The sequence below is a fragment of the Sphaeramia orbicularis genome, chromosome 6 (genome assembly GCF_902148855.1).
Source record: "Sphaeramia orbicularis chromosome 6, fSphaOr1.1, whole genome shotgun sequence".
Lineage (NCBI taxonomy): Eukaryota > Metazoa > Chordata > Actinopteri > Kurtiformes > Apogonidae > Sphaeramia > Sphaeramia orbicularis.
This window is the reverse complement of record NC_043962.1, coordinates 29,512,555-29,527,097: the sequence shown is the minus strand read 5'-3', so window position 1 is coordinate 29,527,097 and position 14,543 is coordinate 29,512,555. Positions and strand designations below refer to the sequence as shown.

At 35.7% G+C, this 14,543-nt stretch overlaps 2 protein-coding genes across 2 annotated transcripts; both read right to left on the bottom strand.

The window, feature by feature from the left end:
- Positions 1 to 3,945: 3,945 nt before the first annotated feature.
- On the bottom strand, positions 3,946 to 9,970 carry tspan3a (tetraspanin 3a). Its single transcript, XM_030136817.1, has 7 exons — positions 9,784 to 9,970; positions 7,634 to 7,825; positions 7,034 to 7,108; positions 6,701 to 6,802; positions 6,425 to 6,577; positions 6,231 to 6,314; positions 3,946 to 4,817 (listed from the first exon to the last, which is right to left on the bottom strand). The coding sequence occupies exons 1-7, from the start codon at positions 9,844 to 9,846 to the stop codon at positions 4,725 to 4,727; spliced, it is 762 nt and encodes a 253-aa protein (XP_029992677.1). The 5' UTR covers positions 9,847 to 9,970; the 3' UTR covers positions 3,946 to 4,724.
- A 2,588-nt stretch (positions 9,971 to 12,558) lies between these two features.
- Positions 12,559 to 13,416, bottom strand: ch25hl1.2 (cholesterol 25-hydroxylase like 1, tandem duplicate 2). Its single transcript, XM_030136694.1, has one exon. It carries the CDS (start codon positions 13,414 to 13,416, stop codon positions 12,559 to 12,561), a length of 858 nt encoding a protein of 285 aa, XP_029992554.1.
- Between the last annotated feature and the right edge of the window lie 1,127 nt (positions 13,417 to 14,543).

Below are 14,543 nucleotides of genomic sequence, written 5' to 3'. Positions count from 1 at the left end.
ATCGTGTAATAGTTTGCATACTATGTTGCAAATAAATGTTAATTTTAGACAACATCTAGACTATATAATGTAAATTTTTATTAGTAAGTTGTAATTTTTTATGAATTACTAGAAATTTCAGGTGACCCCATTTAAATTCCAAACGACCCCACATGGGGTCCCGACCCCAAGATTGAAAATCACTGATATAAATTGTCAGGGGAGGAAAGAAGAAGATAAAAAAAATAAATAAAAAATGTAACTGGGCAGAATGATAAGTCAAATCCTCGTACCCAATATCCTTGGTACCAGTTGCTTCCAACACAAAGAGGACATTATGTTCAGATATATATACTTTTCTTCTATAATGTACCATAAGATGTTGGTGTTTCCATGTTCACTATGGTGCCTGTGAACATCCAAATGGCTCATGTCTGATACTGATAAAAAGCCGAGATACTACATTTTACCTGAGTTATTTAAATGTATTGATAGAATTAATGGCTCAAGATTTATCAGCATTTTAGATGAGTAGATGCTTTTTTTTTTTTTTTGCTGGTTTGTTTGTATGTTTCTGGAGGTGGGGCGGTGTGTTGGAGATAGACAATACCTAAGCTACATTCGATAAAGCACAAACATGGCTAAGGTTTGGATTCAGTAGATGTGATATCCTGTATTCTGGCTGAATTTGAGATGACCTCTGTACAATACCTAAGTCCATTCAGATTCATAGTCTACTTCCTGACTTCACAAGTAAACATGGGCTGAACATTCAGCTCAGACTGACCGACAAAGCTGCAAATTTGGGCTCAGCTGCACACCGGAAAACCACTGCTGAACCTAAATGACTGCTGATATACTATCAAAGCATAATTTCTAGACCCATGGAGCAGATTTAAAGGTAGATTCGTGGTTGGATGTATTTGGATTAGTATTACTGATTGAGCTGAAATGCTATGTTGTGGATAATTGTTGCATTACTTAGTCAAAAATGACACGGTATTAGTCAGTGAAGGACATTCATTGTGCATTCAGGGCCTTTTCCCACCACAGGGTCCATCAGAAAATTGACATGGGGAAAAATATAATCACTAGCACACAACAAATAAAGTTCCCAAACACTTGAGGCACAACAAATAACTTACAATATCCTTTTCCCCACTATCGTACAGTGCAATAGGACTAATACGCTGCTAAGGACTTGGACCAGTAACTGTGTAATATTCCCTGTGTGCTCCAGGACACACAACCACCATGACTGATCTGTGTGTCTGTTGGACCCATGTCGGTCTAAGACTTGATCCTAATAGTGTTGGGCTGCATCGCACTAATGCACCTTTTCTATCATAACCCCTTGTGTCAGATCCCCATGGACTTCATTCTCTCTATATATGGTCCCTGCTGTACATAGCTGTTAATGACAATAAAGATGAAGTTTTTTATTTTTTTACATTTATATTCTAAGATTTTTCACAGATATTTATTTCCTTTTAAATTTCTTGAGTTTCAGTGAAACTTCTGTTGAAGTTATACCACAAACTAAATATAAATAACCTCTTGGAAAAACTCACTTAACCTTTATAGTTTGTTTGTTTACACAAATGAGTCCAGTTTTCTGTTTTGTAAAACCATCAGTAATGAAATAGAACTCAGTTATCATACATAACTAATATAACTATGATGTATTCCAACCCATGAGGCTTATATGAATGAAAATTTACAAACAGTGTCATGTAAGGACACAATTTTTGTTAGAAGTTGGAAGAGGTTTTACAACTATTACAGAAGCACGGTAATAACGTAATAATGAATGAATTGAGTTTAGAGACAGGTATCATTATATATCCCATTATTATGTATTTTTGTTGATGATTGTGTATATTTTTTGAGTCACTTGTTAATTTTGTTCATAATTTCTGTACCAGATCAGAGGAGACCACAGGAACAGGACCAGTCCAGATGCAGACCAGCCACAGACCAGGACCTGACGACATGAACCAGGACCCATGACGATCCAGGTCATGTGTTCAGTTGGGTTTCATATTTTTTAGTATTGTCAAAGTTCAAAAGTACAATGTGATTTCATCTATGTGATACAAATGAAGAACTGAATCTGTCGTGTCACCTTTTATCGGTCACATGTAAAGAAATCCTGTATATGTGGATTAATTTGGACTTTGAATTCCCACAGAGAAAGGGTCAAGTTCTTCTTTTGTGTTTATATGATATTATCCATCAAAGCTCAAGTATAAGGGGATTTCATCTACAACTTTCTAGTTCTTTTTCTTTTCAGTGCCTGTGACCTGGACCCAGATAAAGTAGAAGAAGATGGGTGGAGGATGGGGAAATGCAATCATCTCTAAGTATAAGTTAATATGTTGATCTTTGAAGATGCATTTTTCTGCATCTCTGATCAGAACCGTCTACCAGTCGTACATGTGTCTTGTTGTGTGTCAGTGGGTGTCACAGTGGATACACTGGGTCTTATTTTAGCTGTGTTTCAGGGAAGACAACAGTGATGCAGATCCTCTGTGAAAGAGGAGGGCTGTCTGATGGATCCGTTTCATAAATGATAAACTGTCACTAATAACCTGTTTAAAATATCTTATTATTGATAAAGCAGCTGCTAAACAGTCTGTCACTCTCTTGCCTCTATTCCTGTCTTCTGATATGGTGGCATATGTTTCCTTCCGGTATTGATGACATCACTGGTAGCAGTCTATAGTGCCCCAATTTCTTTTATGCATGCTTCCTGTAGAGCACAGGTGTCAAACATGCAGCCCGGGGGCCAAATCCGGCCCGCCAAAGGGTCCAGTCCGGCCCTTGGGATGAATTTGTGAAATGCAAAAATTACACTAAGATATTCACAATCCTTTTAGTTCAGGTTCCACATTCAGAACAATTCAATCTCAAGTGGGCAGGACCAGTAAAATACTATTATTATAACATATAAATAATGACAACTCCAAATTTTTCTTTGTGAATGTAAATATTTTCATGTATTTACACTAAAAGTATAATATCGCAAAAAATGTGAATAACCTGAACAAATATGAATATGAAACCTGAAAGAGAAATACAATTTTTAACAATATTCTGCCTGTTATTAAACATCTTGTATGTTTGTAGATCCACTGTGATCTGTAAGTTATAATGCACACGTGGAAATGATAAACTGAGGCAGAATATTGTTAAAATTACACTTATTTTTTCAGTTTGTTCATGTTATTCACATCTTTTGAAAGGATAGTTTGCGGATGTAAACCTTTACATAATGTTTTTTTTTTACTTTTTTCGCTGTAAAAAATAGAACTTTGGAGTTGACCTTATTTATATATTATATTATTATTTTACTGGTCCGGCCCACTGCAAATCAAATTTAGCTGAATGTGGCCCCTGAACTAAAATGAGTTTAACACCTGTGCTGTAGAGGAAGTTACATGTATTCTATATACATTTGCATGCATTATATTTGTCACATAAGCTTTTACATCTATTCCCTGTCTTTGCCCAGACCACATTAGATTGGATGACTTTCTTTGTTGTTTATGGCACCTGTAAATTCCAAACCTTTTATGACCTTTCTTATCTGTTGTGTTTTAAGTCAAAGGCCAGTGTGACACTTGGGGGGGGGGGATAAAATTGAGATCTCACAGACTCTCAGAGAGCCCTTACTTCTGAGTTCTGGGTCTCTCTGGCTGGGGTATAAGACACAGAAACTCAGTTGATTCTTTGTACTCTCAGACAGCTTCAGCCTCTTTCTGATCTGTACCTCTTTTTTGGAGCTCCAATAAACTTCCTTCCTTGAAGACACTGGACGCTTGAACTGACCCTTCTTTATTGAAGACGAATTAGTAGAGTATTATTTTTTCCATAACATTCCTCAATGATCTTGAGATAGAAACACATGACATTTCACCTTTCTTCTTTGTCTTTATAACACATGAATCAGACAACACACCGATGTAAACGTTCCCTTATACTTTATTTACATTCTTGAGTCTTGTTGCTACATAAAGGAAAATCAAAGTCTAAAACTACCATCAGTAGATTATGGAAACAAAAACAACAAAAAAAACAGCTATGGAGTCTAATTTTCGGTAAAGAATGTTTTACTATGAGGTAAATGCCTCAAGGGGGTCATAGGTTAAATCTCTAAAAGGTCGTAAGATAAACCTGTTAAACCACATATTTAGACGCATAAATGTGCGGCGTCACTGACTTGGGCTTCAGTGTCTATTATTACTTGACAGAATACTGCTGGTGAAGGTGCTGTAATTATGAACAGTAGTAGAAGCAGTAGTAGTAGTAGTAGTAGAAGTAGTAGTAGTAGTAATAGTAGTCATAACAGAGGTACAGTGTAACATTATATAAAGTCTTTCTTTCAAGTACATGACAGATTTAAATATAAAATATCCAAAGCCAAACACATAGTGCAAATTAATATGAGGAAATTTACCCTGTCCACAATTTATTCCATACAATAAAGGACTAAGAAGTGTTGAGTTTGGGAAGAATGGGGTTTGACGTCCGCACGCTGTACACTCTCAAAAGGTAAAACTGAAAAAGCAGCCCTCATTGACCAGAGTATTTGGCCAGTAGCTTTTTGGAAAAACAGATCAGACATGTAACATACTGTGGTTAGTGTGTTAAGGTTAGTGTGTTTAAGGATTATTTTCATGCTCTCAGCAATAACACATGACAATTTCTCAGAGTATGTCTTATGGTGAGAAAGGTGTTCGTCTTTATGCGTAGGTGCCTCCTGTGATGAGAAGCTCATAGGCAGGATCTCTGGCTCTGCGGCACAGCACAACGCATGCACACAGCATCCCCAGCATCTACAGGAAAAGACAAAAAAAATGCATTATTTCAACAAAGGTAAAGGTTATATAGTTTCTCAACACCATGTGGATCATCAAAATGATGTAAGTGGTGTTACTTTACAAGTCATGTAGACCAGTGATTTCAAAACATTTTCAGGCCTCAAGGCCTCAAAGACTGTTTTGGTGTCTCCACTGGATGCTAACTTATAAAAAATACATCATGTACAGACATACATCTAGATCTTACTCACTCTACTGACAAATCAATCCCTCTGAAAGTCTGCTTTTTGTATCTTCTCCATGGTTTTATTCTTTCTCGTTATATCTTCTATGTCATTTTGTGTTGCACATCTCTTACATTGTTTGTCCTTTTACATCTTTAGTACATTTTTTTCTTGTTTCATCTCCTATCTTGCCATGCATTATTAATTTCTTTCAGAATTTTTGTATCATGTCTGTTGTATCATCTTTGTCTTGTTACACCTTTAACATCATTTTCATCGTTATATAAATATGTATCTATATTTTTACAACACAGACCCCTGCTCTGCACTTCAAATGGCTTCATTTAAGTCAGCAACTCTTTCACAGAACACTTCCGTCTTTTAAAACAAATTAATACACAAAGAACAGTGGCACAACCCAAGTCCTGGTCTTCAGATTGGGAAACACATTTAAGTACTACTTCTTGGAGAGCTACCAATAAAATACCACAATCCTAGTTATCATAGTTAACAGGAAAGTTTGTTGCTCAATATCCTGTACAATTATGCAAGATAGATAGATAGATAGATAGATAGATAGATAGATAGATACTTTATTAATGCAGAAATTCAAGTATTCAGCAGCTTTGCAAACAGCACAAGAAGATAAAACAGGCAGGTTAGTAACCAGATTAAAATTAAAGTTAGTATATACTCTTATAAAAAAAACACTTGCTATATAACTAGCTCTGAAAGTAGATTTATGGTTACTTATGTATCAAGATACTCTAAAAAAATCTATTGAATTAAACCAAATGAGTAAATTACTGACATTGTACAGCATGTTATGCAGGTTTTGTTTAGCTGATATAAACTGTAGGATAATGACTGATAAAGTTTTCACTCTTGAAGTTCTACTCTCAGTCAGTCCTGTTATGTACTTTACGCGACAGCCTTATTTTAAGTTAAATCAAAACTAGTAGAGAAACTATCAGAGATGTGTTTCAACAACCTGTTGTTTACAGTTGTACAAACTTCACTGCTTTTCATTTTTACACCAAACTTTCTTTGCTACTGAAAAGAAAAAAGGCTGTGGTTGTTTTATCTTGGAGGCTTTTCATGCTTAAATACAGAAATATGTTACAATAAAAAAAAAAATCAAAATAGAGCTCATGCAGCTTAAAACTTCAATAAGAAATGAGGTAACTTAATGAGGGATGAATACCTGGATTGCAGCAAATGTCAGTGCAGTCCAGATGACATACATCATGATCTCCTTCATCTTCTTCACAACCAGAGCTTCACAACCCTACAAACAGTTGCACACACAAACTAAATGAATAACCTTATATGTAAATCATACTTTAAAAAATAAACTGTCATTGCTGTGAAAGCTTGATATGTTAAAAATGTTTTTACTTCTTGGTAGAGATCTTCAGGGCGAGTGAGGGACCCTGTGCAGCCTACAATATCAGCTCTGCAACAGCTGATGGGTACGCTGTTGTTTTTGGATTCTTCATACCAGTGTGTGTGTTGCCAGTCTGAGTAATTGTGGATGCCACAGCACTGAAGCTGTAAAAAAAGAAAAAAATACAGGTTCCTGATAAGCAGTTGGTCAGTCAGAGCAATACTAACACAGAGGTGAAACTAAACCCCATCCCTTTTGTTTCATTAATAAAGAAACAAGATCCTCACCTGTCTCTGGACGTAGTCGATGGCGCGGCTCTGAGCGTTGCTGTTGGTGCCGTTGTACTCATCATAAACTTTCTTGATCGAATTATTGACTTCATCTTCAACCTGACAAAATTTATCAAGTGTGAGGCTAAACATTTGATAACCAGCTCCAGTAACTAATCTAATCAACATTAAAGTAAACACATGCTGAGTAGATTAGGTTTTCTGCTGTTGACATATTACTCATTGCTCTAGATGTAAGTGTCGTCTCCTTGAGCTACAGGGTTACAGGTTTAAGTATCAAATGAGGCCAAAGCAAACAAATTTGTATGCACTTGTACTTGTGTTTCTCACCTTTGCTCTGTAAACATATCCAAGAACCACCACAGCCACTTCCGTCATGAAAACCAGCAGAAGGACGATGACGAACTGTGGATTAAATTTCAAGAATCAGACCCCTCAGACTAAAGACACTGTACTACATTAAGAACACAACCAATCACCATTTTTAGAAAAGACTTCATGTGTATTGTGCAGTATCAGCTTCTGCATAAATAATGTAGCCAGTTTATCCGTCTACACATGAATTTATACTTTTTGTTATTACAACTAACTCTGGTTGCGTCAATCAAAAAAACATATGTGTTAACCAGGGTTTTCCATGGGTTATGTCAGATGGATTGCAAATTTTTGGAAGGTTTAGGGACATATATGGGGTGTTTGGGGGTCTTATTAAAAGAAAATGTTAAGTTTTTCAGTATAATTTCATACAATTTTGTACCATTATCACCATATATTTGTACAAAATTTGGAGCAGATGACAAATAGCAAAATCCAGAGAGACGATTTTACTTTTATACCCCTAATTTTAGGGGAAAACCCTGTTAACATACATTTGTTCTTCACATCAATAAAAAAGTAGTGAATGCATCAGTGTTAAAGCTCTTTACTGACCGTTACAAGCCCACAGTAACTCTCTCTGACTGTCGCACAGCATCCAATGAGACCAATAATAAACAGCAGACCTCCAACTGCGATGATCGTCACTGCTGGGATGAATGTGTACACATCCTCAAAGAAGTGATCGTAGTCGTCATATGTAATGAAGACATAGGCTCCAACATAGCATAAGATACCAGCAGCAGCCTGTAGGTGACAATTATAGCCATTTATTAAGGTTTATCAACAGTGATGTACACAGTATTGATATAAAGTCGAATATGAAAAGTCATAATTTTACAAGAATAAAGTCGTGATATATTGAGAATACAAGTCATAATATTGAGGGAATAAAGTCGTATCTAAAAAAAAAAAAAAATCTTAATTTAACAAAATTTCAGTTGAAAAAATGTCTGCTTCACTCAATCTCAAAAGTACTCATTTCAACAAAATATGGTCTATATTCATGAACAAATTTACCACTGCATTAGCATGACTCCCATTCCATAACCAACAAACAGATTTACTTCATGCCTGGCTTGAAAGTCTGTATAGTCGTATGATGCGCTAGCCATTGTAAACTGCTCTTTACCAATAGAATAGTGGCAGCGGTGCCACAGCCTCTGGAAATAAGCCACAGGCACTGAAAGTGAGCTACTGGGACCAGCAATAATGAGCCACCACAGGCATCCGGCACCTCTGGCAGCCATGCCACAGCCACCAGAAGTAAGCCACAGGCCACAGTGAGAGCTCGTTCTTACTGACTATACATGTAGAACTAAATCCCCCCCATAACCTTTATTTAATCGACACCAAGTGACAAGGAAACGCATGTACAATAATTTACAATATTTACATTAAGTCATCATAATGTGGGGGAAGGGAGGGGGTTGGGGGTTAGGATATAGGCTACAGCATGTAATGTACAAAAGAAACAAAATGTATGACTGACCAGGTCGTGTAAATCAATGTCCTGTCTTGGTTGTGTAAATGTTTTGTGTGTGGTGAAATGTTTAAGATGTGTATGTGGTGTGAATGTTGTGATATGGGCTTCTCAAAAAAAAAAAAAAAAAAAAAAAAAAAAAAAAAATCAGGGATATGACCAAAGATAATCATTAAGTAACTGAAACTAAGAGAGAAGAAGGGAAAGGAAAAAAAGAGAAAAAAGGAGGAAAACAAGGGGTAATAAAAATAATTAAGTAAATAAATAAATGATAATAACCAAATGAGATTACAAGCACAATTTATCTAAATATGATGCCATCAATGTTAATGCCATTGCCTCCCCTTGCCATCACAGCACTGTTGCCACTGTTTTTTTTAGATTTTTTTTTTTAATTTATTTATACTACTTCCTTTAAAGTAAATAAAAAATAAATAAAAACTTAAAAACTTAATATATGAAAAGTAAGGCAGTGTTTTACCATTAAATACAATGTTTTTGGACCCATATTACTGCAACATTAATATGTATGTAGCATTTTACTTCTGTCCATGTTAAAGGTGAAGCTCATTTGACCTATATTACATATTTGACTGTAAGATGTAGTAGCATAAAGATGCACAAAATGGAAATACTCAAAGTAAAAGTAGTTCAAATTAATACAGGACATGACTAAATGTACTTAATTCCCTTACACTGTTACTACTGATATTTAGCATGTTGCTCAGGTCTACTGAAGATCAATTCAGTGGTAAGAAATATAATTTATGGTATTTTATAATAGTTTTAACCACACGACCTTACTTTGCTGACTTAAGAAATTATTTAAATATGAGTAGATTTGAATTCGTAGATTTAAAACTATTTATAAAACTTGAAAGGACAAGCTAAAACAAGCTAAAGAGGTCATGTGTTTTATGAGTATGTCTTACGCACAGGTCAAAACACTGCCAGTGGGTCATCAAAACAAAGCAACACAGCTATTATGTTGAATCTAAAATGACAGATATTTTTACGCTTTGAACATGAGAAATACATCTAGAAGTGACAATTAAGACGTGCATATTCGTAAAACATATCTATTTAATACAGTGCCTTTTTGTTTATGAACTTAATCCCTCTCTAGTGAAACAAAGGTCGGTTGCTAGCATAGCCGACTGGACGCACAGCTAGCTAACTGCTGTGACGCACGTTGAAGTCTGTAATAAACCTCCAAACTCACCCAAAATATCAGGTTCAGAAAGACCAGCACGGTCTTCGAGGACGTGATGCCGCATTGTCCCATCTTCACCACGGGGTTTTAGTCCTGTACGTTTCCGTAAACTGCACAAGTTGCTACTCAGACATGTCCCAACCAGCTCCGCCACTTGTGCTCCATACTCTGAACTGTGGGTTGAGCTGCGCCGGACGGTGCGCAGCTGCAGCGCAACGGCAAGACAACAACAAACCACCCGAGACAACCTAAAAATCATAAAAAAATATATAATTCACTCAATAGCCTTTATGTTGTTTTTTATGATGCTAATACATGCCCTGTCTTTGTCAAACACCGTGAATTTTAATAGTAAAAAGTAGGCTTTTAATAAAAAAAGTATTATCTACTTTACTTTGGTGACCCCTAGTGGTGGAATATTTTAACCTATTTTTCTCCTGTAAATAAAACATTTTAAAGTATCAGTACCAGGCTAGAATGTCTGGTTACATGATCCTAGAATAAGCAGACAACTAGTGTAAAGAAGATACTCTAGTTAAATTTGTTGAGTGTTTTCTTGAGTATTTATTTTTCTAATGAGTCTTTACTCACTCCTGACATTTTTATCTCAGACACCTGTACTTTCTACCCCTTATACAATAGAGGAATTTTTTTTTCTTTTTCGGACACCCTTAAAATTTTACACAATCTCAAATATTAATATGAAATATTTGCAGAAAAATCAAAAGATGTTACTGCATCTGACAGACACAGACAAACACATTTTTTGTTTATTGATAACAAGAAAAAATAAACTAAATTCTTAACATTTTCAAACATGTCATGTCCTGAATGTGTTTCATTATCTTGCTGAAACATTCAGTTTTGACCTTGACAGATGGTGCACATGCAGAAAGTAGCATGTGGGCTCCAAAAATGGCATAATACAAGAGTGATTCTTAAGGCAATAGATCACAAATGGATGGGGTGTCCATAAACTTTTTCCTACCACTGTACAATGTTGCCCATAAAGTTGGAATAAAAATGTTTAACCTCTTCTCATGGGATGATTGTGACGATGTGATTTATTCTTAATAGATAAAGTATAACTGGAACTCAGTATGTAATCATTGCATATGGTCAAAGGTGATTACTGATGTGTATAAACAGAAATAAAAATATGAAAGTGTCTGAAAACAAATTTATTCCAACTTTATGGGGGGATTTTCAAAACAGGCTTGGAATTCTGTTTATAATGCATTACAGCAGATTATCTTTTTTTTTTTTTAATTTTTAATTTTTTTTATTTATTTATTTTTTTTCTTTAACATCATTGCACATTCTCCCATCATCAAGAATAATTTAAACCTACATGAATGGGACAGTATCACATACAAAAGGCAGTCCCCTAATGTACATGAGTGTGTATCATGCATGTCGAACATTGCAACGTAACAAACAAAACTTGAAGGAGGTTAAAAACTGCTGCATATTTAATGAGAGGTCAGACACCAGGAGACCTCATACCCACGTGGATGATATGAGGTTCTGTATCCGATAGAACAAAGAAATACTTCCTATTTTTCCTCTTTGAGTAAATTTTGATATTTTCCATAATAAGACTTTTATAAGACTTTTATATTTTTGAGCAAAGACCTTAACCCATAAAGACCCAATGCTACTTTGGTGGCAGTTCATAAATTAATCTTTCTCTCTATTTAACCTTTCTTAAGTGATTTATCACCATTTACATAATATTACCCTCTGTATTTTGTGTTGATTTTTTTTCTGTGAAAATCAGGTATTTTCCTACATTTAATTTGCTGATCATGTAGATGAAAGCTCAGATGAAATTTGAGGATTATTGTATCAGAAACAGAGGAAACTGAAGAAAAAGTGACTTTTTCAACAAAGATACTATTAACTGAACATAAACCCAGTGTGTCCATCCACTGTCACTGATCCAACTCCATGAGTTTTACTGGTGAATCAGTGTTGCAGATAATGACGGTGTTTCCATGTTCACTATGGGGTCTCTGAACGTCCAAATGGGTCATATCTGATGATAATTTAAAGCTGAGAAATTGCATTTTACCTCTGTTATTTACATGTATTAAAAGGATTAGTGGATCAACAGTTATTAAACATTTTACATCAGTAGATGCTTTTGGTTGCTGTTGGCTGTTTGGGTCTTTATCGGTTAAATCGGTGCTTCTACTTTTACCGGGGTATTTTTTACCCCAGTATCTGTACTTCCACTTGAATTACAAATGTGTGTACTTTTGCCAAATCTATTAAAATAACAGAGAAATCAGTTACTCCAGAGTCATGAAAGCGTGGAAGTGAATACATTTATTGAGAATTAAAATTCACCACTGACATCACTCTGAAAACCATGTATAATTTCAATAATTTTATCAGTGATTATGACACTAAATCAACTTAAACTGACAATAAAGTTAGAGTAAGTAAAAGTGGAGCATAATTAAGTGAAACAGGACACTGACAACAGAGAGTGTAAAAGTGTATTATTTATAAATGGAAGAGTGTAATGCATTCTGTGTCTGAGGATCAGGGTCACTTTCAACATAAGTAGGCCAGTCACATGGTGAAACAGATACATGTAGACATTATTTATGATGTGCACAGTTACCTCATTGTCATAAAACGTCTTGTATGAACATATTTAAATACCATATATAGTTCTGTAACATTTTCTGAGTATTTACAACTTTACTCCTGCACATTTTAAGACTTATACTGTATGGATACAAAACACATCTAGAGACATTTGAAGACATATCTCTATTCTATAAGCAGTGTAGTAGTTTTCTGTTTCGTGGCAGGAGGAAGGCTTAACTCAGCATGCGTGCCAAATATTATGTCCCAGTGTTTGAAGTGCGGTGCAAAGTTGGTGCTCGGTTTTTGATGGTGCACATCATGATGGTTTGGCCCTCCATAAAAGCCAAAAGGAATGAGACGCGCTGTGGACCAAGGGAAATCATAACCACAATGATCTTCTACAGAAACATAAACATGCAGCACCATGAAGATCCACGTGGTGAGAAGATGACTTCTCAGGATCACAGGGTTCAGAGTGGTCCAGAAGCCAACGGTGACCAGTTCCCATCCCCCAAGACACTGGGTGGCTAAAGCAAAAGGAGATGAGTAATTATGATGAATGGCATGGAAAGTGACATACAGCCAGCGGATCTTGTGATGGAGCAGGTGCCAGATGTAGTACTGGAAGTCAAATAGCAGGAGGTTGCCAATCACTCCAGCTACTATCTCTGGCACTGACGGAGCCCGATCTGGCAGGTCTATAGGGGGCCTCCAAGCCCACTGGGCAACTGATGCTGGAAACACGAGAAACAAATGGTTGTACGTGGTGACACCTGCACAGTGAAGTAGCGTAGTGGCTGTTGGTCGACGGTTGGGCTGGATTTTGTATTGCTGGATCCAGGCCCATTTGTCCCCGATGATGTCACAGACAAGAAAAGGGATGCATACAACAAAATAGGAAGAAACAGTTAGAACAACAGGAAAGAGCGGCGATCTCAAATAGTCTCTATAGTTGAACCTCAGGCTGTCCCACAGAGGCTGCAGCAAAGAATCATTTCTTATGCATCTTATCCAAATATCACTGATCTCTGCAAAATCCATCTTGTAGAAAAACGGAAAGACTTATGAGCAAGGAACGTAGACGTTGTTGGACTGATGGTGTCTGCTTGTGTTCTGTCTGCTCACTGAGAGGCATCAGATGACAGTCAACGGAAACAAATTATTCATACCTTTAGGGGAATAGGTTACCTAAACATCTCCAAAACAAAACATATAGTCTAACCCTGGTGGATATATTATTTCTTAATCTTTTTGTGATCTAATTTGTGTTTTGCACACAAACATAATGTGATGCACATTTCTTGCACAGTTTAGAACGTGATCTAAAGGAAGAAAATATGAATAAAAATGGGAAATAGAGGAGCTGGGTGTGTTAAATAAAATGGGCATACAAAATCCATACAATTTACAAAGTGAAAGTATACAAACAGCAAAAAAACAAAACAAAACGTGCTAAAAATAAATTTTACAAGCCACCATATTCTTAGTCATTGGGGTCTGAAGGGATGGAAACCTAGCCAGAAAAAAATAACATGATATTATATGAAAAATGTAAAGTTTTTGTTTTTTGTTTTTTTTTGGCATAATATATCAATATATTTGCAGTAAAACATATTGACTTCAACTTCAACTTTCAACTTTATTTATCCTTCGGAAAGGAAATTCGCTGTGAGTATCAGGGGTCATAAACACATACACACATACGCAAAAACACATACACAGAAACAGCACCCCCAGATGCCACCCCAATAAAATTACACAATACAGGACAGCACACAATGGAGCCACTCCCCTTCCCAACACAAGTAAAAAAAGGTCCAATAGGGCAGTACACAAGTTAATTGCCATAATGGCCATACGCCTTAAAAAATATATAATCACATAAAAAGATTTTAAAAATTGACTTATGAAGAAAAAGAGAGAAAAAAAAAGTGATTGATTTATACAGCATAAAAACTTAAAACTCTAAATTGCAAAATAAAAATAACTTGTAACAACATATAAATATGTTGTTATAATGTGAAAAATATTAGATGTATGCAAAAGTATATTACATATATAATTTTCAACTTTTTAAATCGTTTGATTAGTTTATCATTATTAGAAGTCATATATAAAACTTTGGAGTCTATGCTGTCACACCAGGACAAACATATTTCACACTCCGA